Genomic DNA, 21,738 nt, shown 5'->3' on the forward strand with positions numbered 1-21,738 from the left:
CGTCTATCTTCAGTAAAATTAAGTTTGATTTACATAGAACTCAATTACACCGAACGCACCTTCAACAAATAATGATAATGCCCAGAGAGAAACGGCATCTCTTTTTTTACCCATATTTCATTGAAAGTACTTTTTTTTACACTTCCATGTTCGTGTGATTCTCTTTACACAGTTTTTGTATGCATGTAAAAATCGAACGTGTTTTTTATTGTGTCTCAAAGTTGCGTGGACGGTTTGGCTTCTTTCACTTGTTTGTGTGCCGATGGGCTCACCGGAGAGTTTTGTGAAACGGACGTAGACGACTGCGAAAACCACGACTGCTACAATGGTTCGCTCTGCAGGGACCTCGTCGGAGGCTATCGTTGTCTCTGTCCTCCAGGATGGAGTGGCCAAAAATGCGAAGAGAGTAAGGCTCATTCTCATTCTTCCGATCCTATTTTAGCATCGGGAAATGCTGTCAATTCTGTTTTATTCAGAAACAACGAATCATCGATGAGATTTAAATAATGATGTCACACTGATTTCATCTTTCTTCCAGGGCTGAGCTCCGATTTCATCTTGTCGTTCCCGGCCAACTCCTCCTTAGGGAACATGGCGTCTGTTCGCTTGTTATCGTCGTTGTCGTCTCAACCTCTGTCCGAACTGACTGTTAGTATGTGGGTTCAAACAAGTGACTCCAGAAGCTCGGTCGCCGCTGAGGCGACGCCTCTGTCTTACGCTTACGCCAGTGCCGAGTCCGACGGAGGTGGCGTCGCGTCAGCGACCATCCAACTGACTGACAACGCCCTGACCATCAGCGACTGTTCAGACTTGGTGGTTTATATCAACAACGAGCCGATCGTAACCGAGGTCAATATCGCTGATGGGAAATGGCATCATTTCGCATTCACTTGGTCTTCAGATTCAGGTAAATGAAGGTCAATTAAAAATTACTTTTTTTGACTGAGGAAATACATCAATTTTAACCAGAGCATCTTCCTTAAAAACATTTTCTCAATAGTGTCATTTTTGTCATGAATTTTCTAAACATTCTTCATGAAAAAAGTCACGATTCTCTAAGCATATGCACTATAGAGCCATCCGCTGTCCGCGTGTAACATGTTCTTATAGGGTTACCAGATTGGAAAATCTAGAAAATAGGACGCTTGCACACGCACCTTTGTTGATGACACTTTTCTCAATTTCCCCAACAGAGGGCGCCACTATACTGATAAAAACCCACACGCTACCGCAATAATTTTTCCCAACTAATTTGCATGGAGCAAGGCGAGAGGTTTTATTTCTCTGCCCCTCAGACGGTTTTTTCCTTTTAGGATCATTGCTTTCTTTGCCGGAGGCAATTTCACCATAGTAATTAGCACCATAGTAATCAGCATTGTGTGTTGTTTAAGCATCCTATTTTTTTTTATTTCTGAATAGAAGAGGTAACACCCCCACCCAGCAGTTGTTGAGCGAATAATGGTATTCTTGAAATGGACGTTGTGGTTTTGTTCTTCCAGAGCTGTGTTTTGGACTTTTCATATTATTCTGGAATAAGCTGGACCATGGTTAAAATAGCATCTACCTTGCTTGGAGGCAATTTGGGTTCTCGTATTCTGGGGATTTCGACGAAGATTGGTCAAAGCATTTGTAAACACATGTACTGTAGAAGGAAAAAATACGAGATATGTTTCTGAGAAGTCTATGTTCGAGAAGCTATCCATACTTAAAATAAGACAACCATACATATTCTTTATGGGCATTGTATTATATTTTATCAGGTATACATACAGGGTGTTCTATTATTGGACCGACAAACTCGGAGGGTTGTCAGTACACATCAAGAGGAACAAAAATTGCAATGGAACATGGTGTCGCAAACCACGTTGAGAGGGTGAAAATCGCAAAAAACGCATACAGGTTTTGACGTCACGCTGGAACGACGAAAAGTACAATAATAACTACAAAAAGATTCATTTGATTAATTATAACAAGAGCTGTTGGAAATGGCGGCCGCTGACGTCATTACAGAGTCTACAATGACGTCAAAACGATTCCCGGACGCGCGCTCGAAGTTAACGGGTATGCTTTTGATGTCTGCCGCAGCGACGACAATCCGCGATATGGGATCCTCCGATGTGTTCACGAGCGTCGCATAAACGAGTGATTTAAGGTGACGTCAGATATGTTGAGCGAACCCACGAACGCATTCAGCGATCAACGCTGAATCGTAACCCTCGAAAACTGAGAGTTCAGTTCTCAGTTTTCGAGGGTTACGGCTGAATGCGCCTCGCCTCCTCAGGACAGAGCCTGCGTGCGTTTTTCGCGATTTTCACTCTCTCAACGTGGTTTGTGACACCATGTTCCATTGCAGTTTTTGTTTCTCTTGATGCCTACTAACAACCCTCTGAATTTGTCGGCCCATTAACAGAACACCTTGTATATTGTTTGTAATTGCATTTTTAATTGGGGGTATTTTTGGGGGTAATTACAAACGCTCTGCCACAGAAGTCTCCAACGTTTTTCTAGTCGCGGCACGAGTACTGCCTGTACCCATCATGAAAAGAAGAGCGCCTTACAGGCAATTTTTACATGCGAATGCAAGAAATCTGGATGATTTCGATTCTTAAGTGAAATTTATGGAACATTTATGGTTCAATTGGAACGTTGATCAAGTGCTCGCAAGCACAAACTAGGACAGGAGCATCGAGCAGTCTAGTAGTTTTAAAGAGCACCGTGGTGTTCGCGAACAACGGGTTGAAGATGCCTGCTCTAACAGTTCACCATAGTGGACCAGCTCGAATGACCAGCTTCCAATCCGGGTAGACAGCATCGATATTTTTGGTTTTATCTACATCAGTAATAATTTCTTTTTTTAAGGGTTTCGAGCCCAGATACCTCGTACGGGTGAGCTATTGAATTATTCAACTATATCTTCTCAGGTTATTGGAGGAATACATACATCTCTGATTGTTTTCCTAGTAAATTTCTGGACGATTTTTTTCCACATACGCCAGAAGACTAAAATGAGCGTTGAAATAAATTTTTGAGAAATCCCCTCGTAAGTGTTTCTTGAGAAATACCGTTTTCGATGATTATTTGTAAAATGATGATTTGGTCAAAATCGACAAAATCAATGAATTTAAAGAAACAGGGTAATTAGTAAATTAATTTTATTCTGGATACAGATGTCCTAGTCTCTGCTTCTGTTGTACCAAGATGTATGAATTCAGACTCCTAGCTGATCTGTAAAAACAACCATCTCCCCTCGTTACATCCTAAAATCAAAAAAAATATCAAAAATTGAGCGGAAATTCATTTTTATTGTCTGCATAAGCTTTTCGAATCAACTAGAGTGTATTCATACAGGTTGTCCCAAATTGTTGGCGCAACGGATACTCTTCTGCAATAGTTGACTCTTTAAAAACATACTTTCAACTATAAAAAAAAATTTCAAATGACGTGCGGTTACTTAAAACTCAGTTTGCTTAAGGGGTCGTATACATAAAATAAAGTGAAAGAAGTTAACTTCTCTTATACGGCGCAATTTCCTCTCCCCCCCCCCCCCGTGTGCTAAAACTTCCGATTATTGAAATGTATACCTGTTCTAAAAATTCACTTGCGAAAAATTTCATATTTTTAAATGTAATATTTATCGAGATATTAATATATAAAGTTGCGATGACAATTGTTTTGACAATTTATCACTGTGTTGGCAAATTTTCACTGGCTCAGTTGCCATTTTTAGGAACTGTATACATGTCGAATAAACTCAACTGAATGCAATTGAACTCATTCTAACTCAATAGAATGAACTCTCATGTATTTTTTTTATATACGCAATAAATAATACTGTATTTACATATTTTGTAATTATTTTGACAATTACAGAATTTTTACAGCTATGGATTAATTTACGTTTCGTAATTTGTGAACCACATCCTCAATCATTGGTGATAAATGCTGAAAACTTCAAAAGTAATATCTCCGTTAATATTGCATTTAAAAACATGCACACACTTTTTGCCGCATTTACATTTCACTAATGTAAATCGCAAGTTTTAGCTCACAGGGTTCACATATAAAGTAAATTTTTTTAATTTTTTTGTGTACATCCTCTTGAGAAGTTTTGACACATTTGAGACATTTTGAGTAGCAGCGTATTATTTAGAAACTTTTTGTAAGCAAAAGTATGTTTCTGAAGTCCGCAGTTGCAGAGATATCTGCTGTGCAAACAATTTGGGACAGCCTGTATATTAACGATTTTGAAGGAATATTTTTTAAGGGGTGTCACGACACCTGAAGTCGAGTTTTCAAAAATGACTTCAAAAAATATTTCATTCAATTGCAAATAAAATGCAAAAAATTTCGTGTCAATTAGTTAATTTATTTTTTCATATAATAAAAGAAAGAATTAATGAATTACAGCGTAAACGTATACAAGAAAAAAAACTTTAAACTCGATTTTGTGTCAGATTGCAGTTTTTTGGACTTATCCCTAAGATTGGAAAAAAACCTACTGCCACGAAAATTCTGAAATTTTCCAAAATATGTTTATTTGACACGTTTTGGCGAAATTTACCTCGAACTTGGATATCTGGCGATTCGTTAGCATTTTACGAATTTTTGAAGTTTGAAAAAATATATAAATTTCGAAAATCTAAATCCAACATTTTCTAAAAATACTTCCCATTAATCAATTGCTAAATCCGAGGTTCATTTCACTGACACGAGTCGAATAAACATTTCTGCAAAATTTCGGAATTTTTGGGGCATTCGTTATTTTTTTTAATCTTGCGGATGAGCTCAAAAACTGAAATTTGAGAAAATCGCGTTCAAAGTGTTTTTTCTTATATACGTTTACATTATAATTCATTATTTCTTCCTTTTATTATGAAAAAACAAATTAACCGATTGACACGAAATTTTTTGCATTTTATTTGCAATTGAATGAAATATTTTAAAGTAATTTTTGAAAATTCGACTTCAGGGTTCGTGACATCCCTTAGTCAGTAATATACAGGGTGGATACTATCGATCATCGGATAATTACACGCGTGATTGTTTCCTTGTGAAAACTAATTGGGAAAAGTGGTTTCAGTTTTTTGGTTTGGCCAATAATCATGAAGTTATAATGCATTAAAAATTGATGACACTGCATCCGAATCCTGCCAAATTCACCGAACGTGCACCAAACGTATAACTTGGCATTTTTAAGCTGATAGTAATGCTATAACCCCTGAGAGTAATGAAGAAAGATAAAGCTCTGTGCAAACCAGTTTTTGTTCTTTCTCTTCACAAAATTTGACTTTACAACGAAGCAAATAAAATTACAGAGTACCACATTTCGGCAAAAAAATTATTGCTGTTAGGAAAACAATTTTTCCAATAGATCTCGTTTGGCTAACGCTTTACAAATCTGGGGATAAATTTTCCAATATGGGGCGAAGGTAACACGTAATAACAAAGTTAACATCACTCTACACGAAGAGAAAAAAGCGCCAATCGTAAAAAGAAAATAACTGATCTTGGCTTCTAACGGGGTTGAATATTTCAGTTCATTTTCAATTAGCGGCAAACCACTGCATGGAAAAATAATTTTTTCTATTGGGTGTTTGGGACCGATAGAAAACTGACACGTCACAAAATTTCAAAACGTTATGATTCCCTTAATATTCGTTCGATCCTAAAATGTAAATCACTTTTCTGTATAAGTTTTTCCGAGGAATAGGGTGCATTTATTGGGCGGTCGACACAGTACCTACCCTGTGTAACTTAAGAGGGTTACCTTTCTGATTTTCATCCTCACGTACCCGGAGCCATTCTCTTTCCACCCTCGAAACCGATGTCGATTCGCTACTTTTCGGCAGCAAAAGTAGGAAATCCCTTGTAAGGACTGTGCTTGATGCCGAACGTGCACTTCGGGGCACTGTACTTGTTGAAATTCACCTGTTCAAAACGAAATTGAAAAGTGTCATTAAAAGAAGACAGGTGACCATGGTGACACAATTTTTCATAAGAAAAAAAATTAAAATTTGAATTTGATACGCGCTATCAGAACTCACGTTCTCGTTGTAGTAATCCAACGGTCCCGGGGTCTGTACCCACGTCTTTTTGTCTTCCGCTTTCGGAACGGTATACGATGGAAGCTTCTCCTTGTACACGTCCGTCGAAGGCAACGTGTAATTGGCTGGTCCGGGAGTCTGTGGGAAAAACGGTATCGTCAGTTTGACTAATTCAATCATAGGCGGATTTACGGTTTTTCCACCAGTGGGCTACACGAATTTTACCGCCTTTCTCCCATTCTAGTCTAATCATAATCTTAACCACTCATCCCTCGAATTTGCCGCCCTGTGGTATAACCCGTTCGGCTACCCCCCCCCCCTCCTATAAATACGCCTTAGTTCTCTAAGTCCCTGTCATGGTCACTGACATGTTGCGTGCTCTTTTGGATACTCCATGCTCACAAAATCTCTACATGTCACTCTTTTGGTCACTCCCATGCTCACACAATCTCTACATGTCACTCTTTTGGTCACTCCCATGCTCACAAAATTTCTACATGTCACTCTTTTGGTCACTCCCATGCTCACACAATCTCTACATGTCACTCTTTTGGTCACTCACTGACCTGGTCCTTTGTTCTCTAGGTCACTCTTCTCGTCACTCACATGCTTACAGACACTCTACGTCACTCGTTTGGTCACACTAACCTAGTCCCTCGCTCTCCGGGCAGAGGCGGATTAAAAGTGGGCTATACAAAGTTTGCTGCCCTTCTCCTATTCTGCTAATTTTTCCGACCACTAATTCCTCAAATTTATTTAGTTGTTCCCCTGCGAACTTGTCGTCCTGAGCTATAGCATGCTATAAAGCCCCCCACCCTGTAAATACGCCACTGAATTCAATAGCGGTGAGCGTTGGATGAGATTATGTCGGAAAATTATTCAGAGACTGATGTCACGTGACTTACCTCACCGACGCGAGCTCCTTCCAGTTTGAGACCCATGCTGTAGCCAGGAGCACGATTAGGGTACGGCGTATTGCCCAACCCAAGAACCGGTGGCAGAGTGTAAGCATTCGGTCCTGTGGAAACAAGAAAAAAATTGCAAAATCTCCATCCACAATTGCAAATTATTTGCAGTCACTTTTGAAATATTTCCCCAAAATCTTTCCACACTTTATTTTAGTCACATGGACATGAAAATATTATTGATTATATAAGTATGATCCGAAAGTACAGTTCGACAACATTATCACGACAGGAATAATCTGCCTCTGTGTGTTACAGGTCTTCGATCTACCAGCTATTGCGGGCCAAATTAAACTTTCCACGAAGCCCGCGGGCCAAAAAGTCACACTGTGGTATTCTCGATGATTAAACAGGGTTCCCCAGATTACTGAACACTTTTATTCACTCTGAATTTATTTCTTGAATTAAATTTGAATTTTTATTCATTTTCAAATAGATTTTTAATCAATTATTTCTTTTTCCCGGGTACTCTCAATAACGTTGTTTTCCTTCCATTTGGGCCTATTGTTGTAGTGTTAGTGTTTTGAGATAGTTAGCTAATTCTAATAAGTATAAATTGTACTTCGTAGCTTAATACTTTTTTTAGAGGGTGTTGTATTCTTTATATACATATTTATTTTATTCTTCGTGATTTAGTGCTGAGCATTCTACTTTACGTAATTTTTTCGTATAGTCTCTTACGTATATTTTGCATAGTAATGTATTTTACATTATTTTAATTTCCAGTTAACGTTTCTCATTTTCGTATTGTTAAGTATTATTATTATTATCTAGCTTTAGCAATAGTGTTAGTATGCCTCGACCTCGACTAGTGTTGTGTAGAGCTTGCGACGGGAGGTTTCCCTGGTCTAGGGGTATAGTAGCTGATAGTTTCAATTGTAAAGGGTGCTTGGATAGAAAAAGGCTGGAACTCGAGGTCGAAGCTTTACGGGAAAAAGTTAGGGTGCTAGAGGGCCCGGTTATAACGGACCCTCTGGTCGTCGAGCCACCTGTTGATGAAGAAGCAATCTCCACGAACAACGACATTTTAGAGGGCGAATGGGTGGTCGTGGATGAGGTAGAGGGGGATAGTGATAGGGGTTTAATCATCGGCGATTCTATGGTTACGGAACTTGGGAACCGAGTGTGTAGGGATTTTCGGGGTTTCGAGCGCTGTTGTCTTCCTGGGGGGAAGATTGGCAACGTCCGAGACGTTTTTCATCGCCGAAAGTTGCCCTTGCGGGTGATTCTGTGGGTGGGAACAAATCAGGTAGGAGCGAATATTAGTGAGTCTCTGTCAGAATACCGGGATTTACTATTATCCGCTAGGGAGGGGGGTTCAGATGTGGCAGTGATTCCAGTGCTGCCAAGGGGTAGTAGGGGATATAGGAGTAGGATCCACCAATTCAATATAGGCCTGAAGGACATTTGCTCCTCACTTGGGGTCACGTTCTTGGAGCTTCCCGCATTTACCGATAGGTGGCTTCGTTCGGATGGGATCCATCTAAATAAGAGAGGGGTCTGGGAGGTTTACGATAGTCTTAGGTCAGGTTTTTTACTCCCAGACCACGTAGTCGGGAATGCGGGTTAGTTAATGATAATCACAACAGTACTGACGGGGAATTACCCACCTCTGACTTGGATGGCTTCTCGATTGACAACAAACCACCGGGCAAATTAAAATGTGTGTTAATAAATGCCAGGAGCTTGGGTAACAAGAAAGATTTTTTAGAAACTATGATAGTTGTGGAGGACTTGGATCTTATAGCCATTACAGAATCTTGGGCAAGCGATGGGGATGAATCTTTCTTACACATCTCCGGATACGATACTTTTTTGAGAAATAGATCTGATAGGAAAGGGGGTGGAGTGTTGATATACGTGAAATCATGTTTGAAGACTAGAGAGTGTAACGTGCAGAGAAGTGATATTGAAACCATATGGATTGAACTTGAGAACAAAAGACGTCATAAGCTTATTGTTGGGGGTTTGTTACAATCCACCGAATAGGGATCAAAACTACATCGCCAAATTGCATGATGAAATTTCTTACATGTGTAAGCGAAAGAGGGTTCTCATACTAGGGGATTTCAATTACCCGGGTATTGATTGGGAGAACCTTTCATCTGGAAATCAGTATGAAAGAGACTTTCTTAAGTTGGTGCTCGAAAATTTTTTGTATCAGCATGTATCAGAAGCCACTAGGGGTACTGCTATTTTGGATTTAGTTCTTACTAGTTCTGAGGATCTAGTTGAACATGTTTCGGTGGGGGAAGTTTTCTTCCAGTGATCATCGTATCGTCAGATTTCACTGTAACTTTTCCTCGGGTAAGGTTGATAACAAAAGACTGGTTCCTTGTTTTCGGAGAACTAACTTTGATGTTTTGCGAAGAAGGTTAGCGGAAGTTTTCAAAGACCGGTTGGAATCAGTAGGGGTGGTAAGTCAATGGGAAGAATTTAGTACGAAGCTGTCCTCTGTTTTGCACGACGTCATACCCTTTGTTCGAAAAAAGCGTGTTTGTACATCACACCCTCTATGGTTCACGGATAGCGTGCGGAACCTTTATCTTGAAAAGAAAAGAGCATTCAGAGAGTATAAAAGTGGACGAGGTGACCTATCATTGTTTACTGATAAAAGAAGACTGTTGAAGAAAGCGATAAGGGATAGTAAAAAGCAAGTTGAATCTAGGTTGGCAGATAACATTGGCTCTGACCCAAAATCATTTTTTCGATACGTCAATAATGGATGTAAGGGGACAGTTGGCCCCCTCTCGATAGGAGGCTCAAAAGTAGAGAGCAATGTAGGCATGTGTAGTGCTTTCAATGACTTTTTCGCGTCGGTTTTTAATGGAGATAATGATATTCGATATACGGGTGTTGCATGGGGTAATAAAACGCTCAACGATATTCAAGTGGAAGACGTGGAGGTCCTAAATCTTCTAAGAAATGTATGTGCAAGCAAAGCACCAGGACCAGATGATATCTATCCCAGGGTTCTCAGGGAAGGTGCTAATGAATTGTTGGGGCCAGTCGCACAGATATACAGGAGTAGTGTTGCTGAGGGTATCGTCCCGAGAGATTGGAAACTGGCTAACGTTGTTCCGATATTTAAGAAGGGTAGTAGAGAAGTGGTGTCTAATTATCGTCCAGTGAGTTTGACGAGCTCCCTCTCGAAAATTTTGGAAATTATCATCAAAAGGCAGTTTGTGAAGTGGATAGACGAGAATAATGTATTGTCGGATAATCAGCATGGGTTCAAGAAGGGGAAGTCATGTGTAACTAACCTCCTTTGCTTCTATGATTACGTGACTAAGGCTTTGGGTAAGAGCAAAAATGTCGACGTTGTTTACCTTGATTTCCAGAAGGCATTCGATCGGGTCCAACATGGCAAACTCGTGAAGCGTTTACACGAGATTGGAATAGGGGGCAACTTGCTGAATTGGATAGAATCGTGGTTAAGAGATAGGTCGCAACGAGTTATGGTGAACGGGGAATTCTCTGGTTGGACAGACGTCACAAGTGGAGTTCCTCAGGGAAGTGTCCTTGGCCCCATACTTTTTTCACTTTTTATCGACAAACTCGATCAGGGTATCGATGGAATTACTAGCAAATTCGCAGATGATGTGAAGCTAATGGGGGTAATCGGAAATGAAAGCGATAGGGAGTTGCTCCAGACCAACTTAAACAAGATTGCAGCATGGGCAAATGAATGGAGCATGACGTTTAGCGTAGATAAGTGCATGGTCGCTCATTTTGGTTCGAACAACCCACGGTTCTCTTACGAGTTGAATGGTGTCACTATCCCGGATGCAACTAGAGTCACCGATTTGGGAATTCTCATTGACGAGCGACTTAAGTTTTCTGAACATTGTTCAGCGGTTGTCAAAAAATCGAATAGAATGCTTGGTCTCATTTTCAAAAAGGTCTCTTCGCGTTCTCCTAAAGTCATTCTTCCGCTTTTTCGAGGCTTAGTTCGTCCTGGACTGGAGTATGGTGTAAGGTTTTGGAGACCATACCTACAGAGGGACATAGACTTGGTTGAAGGGGTGCAGAGAAGAGCTACGCGTGTCCTTATTGGCACACAGGGCTTGAGTTATGAAGAAAGACTTCATTTTTTGAATATGTTTACATTGGATGAACGCAGGTGTCGAGGAGATATGATCGAAGTGTTCAAAATTTTCAATGGGATGGATAGGATGGACCATGAACTTTTAGTACACCGCCAATCGACTGCTTTTACAAGGGGACACCAGTATCGATTGGTGAGGGACAATGCAAGGTTATGGTGTCGCAGGGAATTTTTCTCCAATAGGGTTGTTAATAAATGGAATAGCTTACCCCCGGAGGTAGTAAATTGTAACACAATTGACACGTTTAAAAAGAAATACGATAAACATGTTGGGGTAAATCGAGAAGCTATCCATTCTTAGAATAAGACAACCATAAGTATTCTTTATGGGCATTGTATAATATTTTATCATGTGTATATATTGTTTGTAATTTGTGTTAATTGCATTTTTAATTGGGTTGCTGTATTTTTGAAACATATGACAACCATATTTTTATGGGCATCTTTTTATCAGCCACCTCGTTGGGCATTTTGCCTGTTGTGGCGTTGTATTTGTATTTGTATTTTATTAAATCTGAAATTTGCCCGATAATTCTCTGAAATGATTTTTCATTATTTTTTTAATTTTTAGAAAAAAATGGAATTCAAAAATTCTTAGCTTTTTCATGAATTATCACTTTTAACAATCCCGAAATTACTCTCGACAATTCAGAAATTGAGATAGAGAGATAGGCGGCTTTTTCTAAGCCCAATATAGCAAGGAAATAGATATTTTCCGGTTTTAATGCCGAAGTGAACCAACACCGCCTATAAAACAAGGCCTCCGCACGAAGCTCGTCACGTCACTGAAAAAGGCCATTTCATATTCCCATTTGATATAGCAGGCCGACGCGTGTGCGATATCTTTACCTTTTTTTGCAGTATATCCAATGGCAATAGCAGAAATGTCCTTCATTGACGTCACAAGCTTCGTGCGGTGGCCTTGTTTTATAGGTGGTGTTGGGTGAACTCGGAAAGAAAATTTTCATCTAGTCCCCACCGAGACTCGAACCCAGACCCTCTTGCATACCGGGCAAGCAGGCAAGAGGGCCTGGGTTCAAGTACCGGTGGAGACTAGATGAAAATTTTCTTTCCGAGTTCACCTCGGCATTAAATCCCGAAAATATCTGTTTCCTAGATATTCTGAAATTATTCTCAAAAATTCTGAAATTATTCTCAAAAATTCTGAAATTATTCTCAAAAATTCTGAAATTATTCTCAAAAATTCTGAAATTATTCTCAAAAATTCTGAAATTATTCTCAAAAATTCTGAAATTATTTCTTTCATTAAGGTGTTTTTTAGCATTTCTGTAAGTTCTGTAATTATGTATAATACTTTGTGAATGTCGAATTTGGCCTCTCGAAATATGTTGCCTATTTGAAATCATAGGCCTTGAAAACTGTTTTGGCTGAAGGTTCATCGAATTCGTTACGACCTCTTTCAATGTATCAAATGCACAGCATATGTATGTCACAGCCCTAAATACAGCAGCACAAATTTCAATGGCCAGAACTCCTTAACACACGATTTCTTTCTTTTTTCTTTCCTTTTTTTTTTATTTAATCGTTTTTCCATTTAAAGTAGCTATTTTCTAAAAATGGTCGGCGGGCCACAGCAAAAAAAACTCGGAGGGCCACGTGTTGAAGACCCCTGGCCCTCAAGGGAAAAATCAAAAGTTAATCTCTCAAGTAAATTTTCCTACAAGAATTACGTAATGAGAATAACCGACAACTTTTTACAAGGTGTCGTGCTGTAATGAGATGGGCATTTCTCACGATTAAAATTGCAATCCAATGACAATCGAGTTAAAATTATTTTTATCGGATGTGCGTTCCCCCCGTTACGTGTTGTTTACTTGTTACGACTTTACGTTCTTCGTTCACCGTGGGAAATAATCGAAAGGCCTAATCGTACCTGGACTAATGCTGCCTGTTGCGGCCTCGTGCCACCTCGCAGCCATGGTGTAACGCGGTGGCTTGTAGTACACGGCATAGTCACTTTTCTCTCGACTATAATCGGCGGGACCCGGAGTTCGGCCTATCTTGATAGGATCTAATCTTATCCCCATCAGAGGCGCCGGACATCTGTCGAAGCCCTTGTTTGTCCATCCGCAGATGTTGTAAGCTGCCGGACCCGGGCCGAATTCAATTTCTCTCATGAGACATCTAAACGATGAGGAAGAAATACCAAATGCATTTCGGTAGATGTTTCAGATTATAAACCGAAGTATCTCCGGCAGGAAAAGCCAAAGAGTGTGACGAGGATGGTCAACAGAATTTTTCATGGTAAAACAAATGACGCAACGAGTGACTCCCGCGTCTTACGAGCAGGGGTGGGACTAGCTGTCTTGCAACCCGGGTGCTAAGTCTCATGTGCCGCCCCTAAAGACGACCCAGGTGTGAGGCTGAAAGGACATTTTAGTCGGTGACTATGGGATAAACCAGTTTTTTCAACCGTATAAAGCCACACATCATAGTTAACCCACAAAATGCGGTTGACCGTACGTCCCGCTTTCAAAGCTTTCAAACTGCCCGTGTTTTTTGGGTTTATTTTTTTCGTCTAGAGTTATTTCACCGTTCTTAATTATGTCGAGTAACTTTTTCCACATCACAGCTCTTGTTGATTAGCCATCCGTCCTATTTTCATTACCTTTGGGGTTGAATTTGTTTTTATTAAAGCCAAAATACCTACTCCGAGGGTTTCTCTAGGCAGAAACTAGGGGAGAGAGAGAGAGAGAGGGTTCTGGTGCTCCAGACCCTGGACAAGAGAGAGAACTAGAATGCTTCCTTTCTCTCCATTTGACTGCTTCTGAGGGCATCAAAATGCAGTTGCCCCTTATGATAGTTTCCATTCCTGTTTCTGGTATTACAGCCTCAGGCCCTGTATGTTCCCTCAAGTTTTCTTAACATTGTTGTCAAGGTATCACTCAAAAGAATGACAGCGTGTGGTGTCTTGTTTTTAAATTTTTTAAATTTGTGTCTTAACACAAAAGCCTAGACTGCCGCCCGGATTCACCGCACCCCTTGCACCCTTCCTTAAGCCTCCCCCGCTTACGAGATGAGAATTTACTGACGCGAAATTTTTTCGAGCGAACGGCGAGACCGATAATACGTTGCTTATTTTTGATCGGCATAATTAGGGTGTGACGTTGACTTGGTGAAGAAACTACGGTGTTAGATCTTTCCCCCCCCCCCCCAACAATGGCTCAAAGATGTTTGATCAATCGGTATCTATAATAGGTTCCAAAAGACATATCGTGGCTTTAAAATCAACGACGAAGTGAGATTGAAAGAATTCCACTTGACTTACTTCTGTCCCATCTTGTAGGCCGGAGCCTTGGTCCTCGTATAGTCATGTCTGACGCCAGTAAGGGACGTTTCACCTGCAACGGGTGAAATCATAAGTTACGAAAATTCACGGAGTGTAAAATCGAATCCACATTTAATTCTTTTTTTTGATAGCTTTTTTTAACGTTTCCAAAAACGTGACTGAAAAAAATTCTTTACTGTACTACAACAACAACAACAAAATTGCTTCTACTAATGATAAAGTGTTACATTTCGAACATCATAAAAAGTTGTTCTTAATGGATTCATAAGGTAGTATGGCCTAATTCCCACTCTTTTCCATAATATTGATACCATGCGTACGATTCAATTTTTTCGTTTTTAGTTCAAAATAAAGAATAATGCAGAAGAAATCGTAAATCGAACGAAGAGGCTCTTACCGACGAGAGGACGCAACATGACGATCGCAGGCCCGGGACTGTTGTACATGGCGGCCACCGGGCCACGTGGGGTAGTCGGCTTCCATTCATCTTGTTTGATGTAGTAGCTCAAAAGCTTAGGCTTCTCATACTGAAGGAAAAAGGGAATGCTTAGTTGTCAATAAAAATTTTTATGCATAAAGACAATAGTAATTCGTTTCAACAAAAAGAAAATAATAATAATAATAAGCAAAAAGCTGCTACAAAAAAGTATTGGTCCTAACGCAAAGCCATTCGACAACCTTACTACATAACCCCCAAGAAAAGGTAGGATTGGCAGAGCGATAGTGCACGGGATGATTCTTGCCATTTTGCTGTTTTTTTCATATTGTAATTCAAATGGGGGGGGGGGGGGAGCAAAACGTCTGGTCTGGAGGAACGCCAAAGATCTCAGCTTAAGGGAGAGCTCCTGTTGTAGGATTTGGGAGGGGGTGGGAAGCATTACTTAAATAATCGATGTTTTTATGTATACAAATTACTTATCCGCATGATTATAATGAGCACTAAAATTCGACATAAAAAGTCGCATTGGGGGAAAAAAACAATGAAATCTGGTGTGTGTGTGTGTGTGTGTGTGTGTGTGTGTGTGTGTGTGTGTGTGTGTGTGTGCGTGTGTGCGTGCGTGCGTGCGTGCGTGCGTGCGTGCGTGCGCATTATATTTTTTTAAAAGTAATTATTCAACGCCTTCACTTACAAGCTTTTGGCAAACAAATTCGGATTATCTCTGACGAAATCGTGATAAATCTGGTAACCTTTTCCTAATCTAACCACACGTTAGAAAAAGGAAAAAGAAAAAAAAAGTGGAAGAAAAAAAATAAATGAAAGGAGAGAGAGAGAGAGAAAAAAACCATCTTAAAAAATAGATAAGAAGATAAGGTAGGTAGATTTCTCTCTTTTCACCCTCACCCTACGTGTTCTCTTTCGATCTTGCATGCATATACATAGCAGAAAGATACTGTGCATCATACAGAAACGAGCGTCTACTGTATGCGGGGGAAAAAATCCCTACCAGGTGTATAGAAAGAACGGAGGTAAAAAACAACTTCGATTCATAGGGTTACAATAAACCTTCACGATAATGAGGAGAGAGGAATGGAAACACGAAGAACTGGACACTGAATTTATTCCACTGGCGTTTAGACGAAATATTTCGTCCGCGATCGTAAAGTGGTTAAATTGATAGGCCGGTGTTATAGTCAGATGGGAGCCTCAAAAATACTGAATTTTTCATAGGCCCGTGATGTTGTTGAGACTTACTTCCCTTGTCTCGCGACCAACGGGGTTCCCAGAATAATTTAAAATTTTTACAAGTATGCATATGAATGATTTTTAATATATGAATTACTTTCATTCGGCACCAAACCCTGCCATACTCTAATGCAACGTTTTTCAACGTTTTTCTACCCAAGGACCAGTAAAATATTTGGAAACATTTCGACCGACACTGAGTAGTATGACTATATGACCCGTATTTTACGGGGCATTCCTGTATTTTTGGTTTGACATTTTTTTACACAATTGTCCCGCTTTTTTTCAACGAAGCTGGTTTTAGTATGTTATTAACAACTGTAAATGTATGTACATAATTTTCATAATTTACAAACTATGTTATGATAATATTTGAAAGAGGCGCGGTATCCCAGGTCGATAAGATATTCACCTAAAGTACCAGAGAATTTTTAGAGGTGTCGAGTTCGATACCCTGTTCGTCCTTGTCAGAAGCGTTCCTGACACACAAGGGTACAACAGAAACGGCGACATGACCGCAGGAAAAGATTGATACTGCAGGGACTCCCACATCGAGGGGATAGCGCACCAACCTCTCGGTGAGTATAAAAAACAAAGGCTGCCGTTCGGAATCGGCAATGAATTGTAGGTCCCGGTCTAATTAGCACTCGCGTGCAGAAAATGACTGTGGTGCTACAAAAATAATCAATGATAATATTTTGAAAATATAAATATAATTATCAATCTCTCAGATTTGTCTTATTTCAATTTTTTTCCGGGAGAGAGAGAACTGCATTTCAACTACCTATTCACTGCAGTTTCCAGTAGACTGCCTCCCCCCCGTTCATCTCCCATAAATAATATTTCAGTATTTTTAACAGTAATTTTGGTGATTTTGCCAACTGATAGCAATATTTTTGTCGACAACTGGCGATGTTCCGAATTTTGCTGTATTCGAGATTCCAATTTTCCGTATTTTTCCTTGAATGAAATATGAACACTACGATTTAACGGGTTTTTTTTTCTCGAGAAATACATTTTTTACAGTGATTTGCAATAACTCTCAATTTCAATTATTTTCAGCAGTAATTGACAATATTATTTGCAATTGCATGTTTTGTCGGCAATTAATGATAACTAGTTTTGGGATCACAATTTCCCAATTTTTTTTTCCGATGAAATAGGTACGAGGGTTTAGTTTGTTTTTTTTTTATTTGAGAGCCCTGAACAATATTTCGCAATCGGATAATTTTTCTTCGAGTTAAAATCAAATTGTCAAATCTGTCAGCGGACCATTTGCGTCACGGACCACAGTTTGAGAAACGCTGCTCTAATAGTTCTATTCTAACAGTTTTTCTTTCAAATGGCAATATCGTGAGCGAAATTCTATTACGTATAACTGGACATTTAAGAATTCGAAGTTGGCTAAAGAACTGATTATACCATCAATATGTACTGATTTGATTTGGTTTGAAACATGACTATACCGAATACACATTCGATAAATTTAGTTACACAACCATTACAACAAAACGGCACTCACTCCCTGCTTCTTCGGCATTCTCTCGTCTTCCTTCTGATACCTGATTGAGGAACTTTCTGAACTGACTCTTCTTTGATCCTGAAATTCGCTGGAGATTTTATTTCCTGGTTAACTTCGATGTTAAATTTAGAATGAGGTCCTAAACTGCTCTACTACGGAAGAAAAAAAAACTAAACTGAGATCTACCCTGAATCTAATCTGAAAGTGCGAAAAATACAACTAAAAAATTAGTTTTATTCGCAGTGCGACTGTTGAGATCCTTTTCTTTGTTGAAGACAACAATGTCAATACTTTTGTTATCGTCGAATTTTTTTTCCCATTCAAATCAATTTGAAGAAGCCAAAAGATAGAAAATATCATAGAGAAAATGGGGAAGGGGGGAGGGACGCATAGAAAATATCCATCATTTGAAATTTTGAGATACCTCAACACCAATCAGAGCCGAACTTGCAAGATGCGGGGCCCGGGACGGAAATAATAGCGGGCCCATAGGCTTCTTTATATCTTAGGACACTGGTTCTCAAACTTTTTCCACCCGCGGCTCCCCTTTCCCTCATTCAATGGTTTTCCTCGAGATCCGCCGGCTCCCCAGAGCTGTTTAAAAAATAATATTTTGAAAAACGTTTATCAGGGTCACCGCTCCGCGGCGCTCCTCACAAGGGTCGGAGGCTCACAATTTGAGAACCTCTGACTTAGGGGTTCCCTTAGCCCCGATTTTGAATGGAAATAGAAGAATTCATACATTATTATAGCATCTACAGGAATGCTGAAAAATATCAGTACAAAAAAAAAAAAAAATAGTGTAAACAGAATCAAATGTAAATTAACACCAAAATTGATGAAAATTTCAGATTGATGAGAATTCAGAACTGAAAAAAAAATTAATGAAAGAAATTATTTTTCAAAACTAATGAAAAGTGGCACGTAATGAAAGAAATTATCTGAGAACAAATGAAAATCTATAATTGGTGAATTAAAAATAAGAAAAAAATAATTTAGAAGGAAATGATTCCAGAATTGATGAAAGAAACAATTTCAGAATATATTTGAAGCTCAGACACCTTGTTTGCTACAAAAAAAAATGTGTATTTGATACATATTTTTTCACTTCTACCATCGTAAGTGCAGGGTCCCCCAAAGCACTTGGCCTAGTGCGTCAACACCTGCCGCACACCTCTAAGGGTGATTTCTGACACCAATGTTGTCAGATAAAATTAAGATTATCAAGTGCAGGATGTCCATATTACAGTTGACGCATTCTGCTCTGCCTTGATTACTCATAAAAAAAGAGGCGTAGGCTTTGTCATAGACACGGCCGCAAGTTTTGACGTGAATACGTTCTTTGGGCCTACCTTTGCGTGGTAGGTACTGACATAATGAAATTGGTACCATCGGATTTGTTCTTGTAATAGCTAACAGACGATACCAATGTTGGCTATTTGCGTTATGAACTTTTCTCGAGAAATATCGTAAAACAATTTCGTTAGGAATGCGGGCCGCGTGCCTGGTGCCCAGACCGGAAATGGTGTTAAGACCAGAGCGGTACCATTTGATTTGTCTTAATGAGGTCTAACCGAAGACATAGGACGAGGTTATTAGATTTATCGCTGATTCATCAAACAGAGATAATCCAAATTTACTGCCAAAAGCTTGTACGTGAAGTGGTTAAAGGCCGAAACGCACTACATTGACGCGAAGCGAAATCACATCACATCAGAGACGTTGTGAATTCTGATTCGTGGAAATTCTGTGGAGTGGGAATTCCACGACCTTAAAACGTTCTCAAATTTTCATCACCCTCTGATGGGCAGATAAGGCTGCAGACAGCTCAAAACATGTCAACAACAGCACGGGTGTATGTGAAAGTAGTAATTGAAATTTTAAGCATTTCTAAACTCTCATAATTTTTTTTCAATGATTCATTCTATCCGGTTATTATTTGGCATGGCCACTTATTATGCTCGTTTAGGTTTCTATCGTCCTCAAAAAATTCTAATGTCGTACATTTTTTTCGAGCACCGCTGTGCTCGGTGAGGCATCCAGGAGTGCTCGATGATTGTACCCGATTTCTTACTAGCTTATTAATGGACCGCCCATTTTCAAGTTGCATTTAAGGATTAGCATTGTGGTCATTTAAGTTTGTGCGTATGTCAGAGTTGCCATATGGATGTTCTTCTGATGATGGACATTGTGGATTGCGCTTGTGATTCAAACGACACTTTCTGACTTGACAAACACGATGACTTCAAAACTTTCAGGCCGGGCTGCCCTTATCGGACGTGGTATCCGGTGAGAAAACAATTTCGGGAGCTCCTTTTATCCCAGACATTATAATTTTGTGAGGTTGGGGAATCAGCATTAAAAGATTCATGCATTATAAGGAATGCTATAAGGATTATCACATATAAGGAATGCTATAAGGATTATCACATATAAGGAATGCTATAAGGATTATCACATATAAGGAATGCTATAAGGATTATCACATATAAGGAATGCTATAAGGATTATCACATATAAGGAATGCTGAGAAATATCTACTCACCAATAAAAATTCAGAATTAATCAAAGCTTTGTGAAAGAAGAGACAAGTATAGAATAATTAATTGAAATTTATAAATTGTCTTTCCTTTTTCTCCCGAAGGTGAATGGAGAGCTTATAAAGATGGCCATCTCGAGTCCAACGGAACGGGTTTCCAACAGAGCAGGCAAATTCCCACCGGTGGGCTTTTGGTATTGGGTCAAGACCAAGATGAAATCGGAGGAGGATTCAGTCCTTTACAGGCTTTCACAGGCAACCTTACAAGGTATGGATTACTTAACCACTGTCATACTGTACAAATTTATTCATTTTTTACCATCAGAACACCAAAAATCGTAACGAATAATTATTTTTCTCACTTAAATCATTTTATTTTTTATTTGTATGCGTGTGCTCACAGGCTGAACATATGGAGCAGCTTCATGTCGGATTCAGACATACAACGCCTCTGTCAAAAAGACGACGAGCACGTGACGAATAGGAAGGTGATGGCTTGGCCCGATGTGCTCGAAGGTGTCTCGGGAGACGTCGGTGTATTGCTTGATCACGAAGGCAAACAGACTGACACCAATCAAATATTGGATCAATAGTGCTGATTACGTACTGCTACACCAACTGTATTGATAATGTGTGAGGAGTGGAGAAAAATTCATTCTAAACATACATAAATACAGTATTTTTCAGAAAAATGCATCAAAAATGTAAATCTTCCACCCCCCCCCCCCCTCCTCGCTACATTTTGTGCAAAATAAAATAAAAAAAAATGAACTGGATTTGGCACATTTTACGGAAAAGAAACATTAATTTTTCTCGTCCAAAGCATAATCGTAAAATCGCAAATACAGTATTTGAGATCTCAAATCCCGTACGTTTCTCGGTAAAATATGGTCAGCTTAGTTACAACGACTCGTTATGATGACGCTCGTTATAACGACTCCACGTTATAGCGACTGTTCCATTACAACGACCGGAAGGATAAGTCCCAAACGTTTAGATATAACGACTATCATATATGTTTTTGTTTCGATAGGGGCCGTTCAAGTATTACGTAAGCAAATTTTTAGCCATTTTTGACACCCCCTTTCCCCCCCCCCCTTGTCAGCAAAATTTCGTCATCAGCTCTGCCCCTCTGAAACATAACGCATATTGGTGGAATCAGAGACGTACACGGGGGGGAGGGAGCATAGTGGGGCTCGTGCTCCCTCCCACGATCAAAATTTTATTTTTTAATGCAAAAAATATCTTTTTTAATTGAAATTTCGGAAGAAAATACCTTTATATGTTATTATAATCAATTTCTGTTAATTTCAATGTTATTTGAAGGTTATGAACTCAAAATTTATTTCTAATAACTTCATTGCGACCCACCCTCTAAGCCATATAATGATAAATCGCATAAAGGCCCTTGGCCCACGGACCAAATATGGGGGTTATCTGATGCGGCCTGCCCTCCTCAAACTTAATTTTGAAAAAATAAATTAAGCGGCACATTTACAGATCGCTTAAGTGTCTTGTGGTACAATTCCAAAGCATTTAAGCGGCCTGTGGCACATTTTCAGATCA

At 39.5% G+C, this 21,738-nt stretch overlaps 1 protein-coding gene across 1 annotated transcript in view; it reads left to right on the forward strand.

Annotated features, from left to right (window-relative positions):
* The window catches only part of LOC149067432 (sushi, von Willebrand factor type A, EGF and pentraxin domain-containing protein 1-like), a 77,981-nt gene extending 57,034 nt beyond the window's left edge, over positions 1-20,947 (forward strand). Inside the window, exons 21-24 of the mRNA XM_089252633.1 lie at positions 222-406; positions 539-907; positions 20,278-20,440; positions 20,576-20,947. Of these exons, the coding sequence (XP_089108759.1) occupies positions 222-406; positions 539-907; positions 20,278-20,440; positions 20,576-20,765 (907 nt within the window). The 3' untranslated portion in view covers positions 20,766-20,947. The remainder of the gene's footprint in view (positions 1-221; positions 407-538; positions 908-20,277; positions 20,441-20,575) is intronic.
* Positions 20,948-21,738: the final 791 nt, after the last annotated feature.

Source organism: Pholcus phalangioides, unplaced genomic scaffold (genome assembly GCF_987345545.1).
Source record: "Pholcus phalangioides strain wild (caught in Gottingen) unplaced genomic scaffold, Ppha-v1.0 ptg000030l_1, whole genome shotgun sequence".
Taxonomy (NCBI): domain Eukaryota; kingdom Metazoa; phylum Arthropoda; class Arachnida; order Araneae; family Pholcidae; genus Pholcus; species Pholcus phalangioides.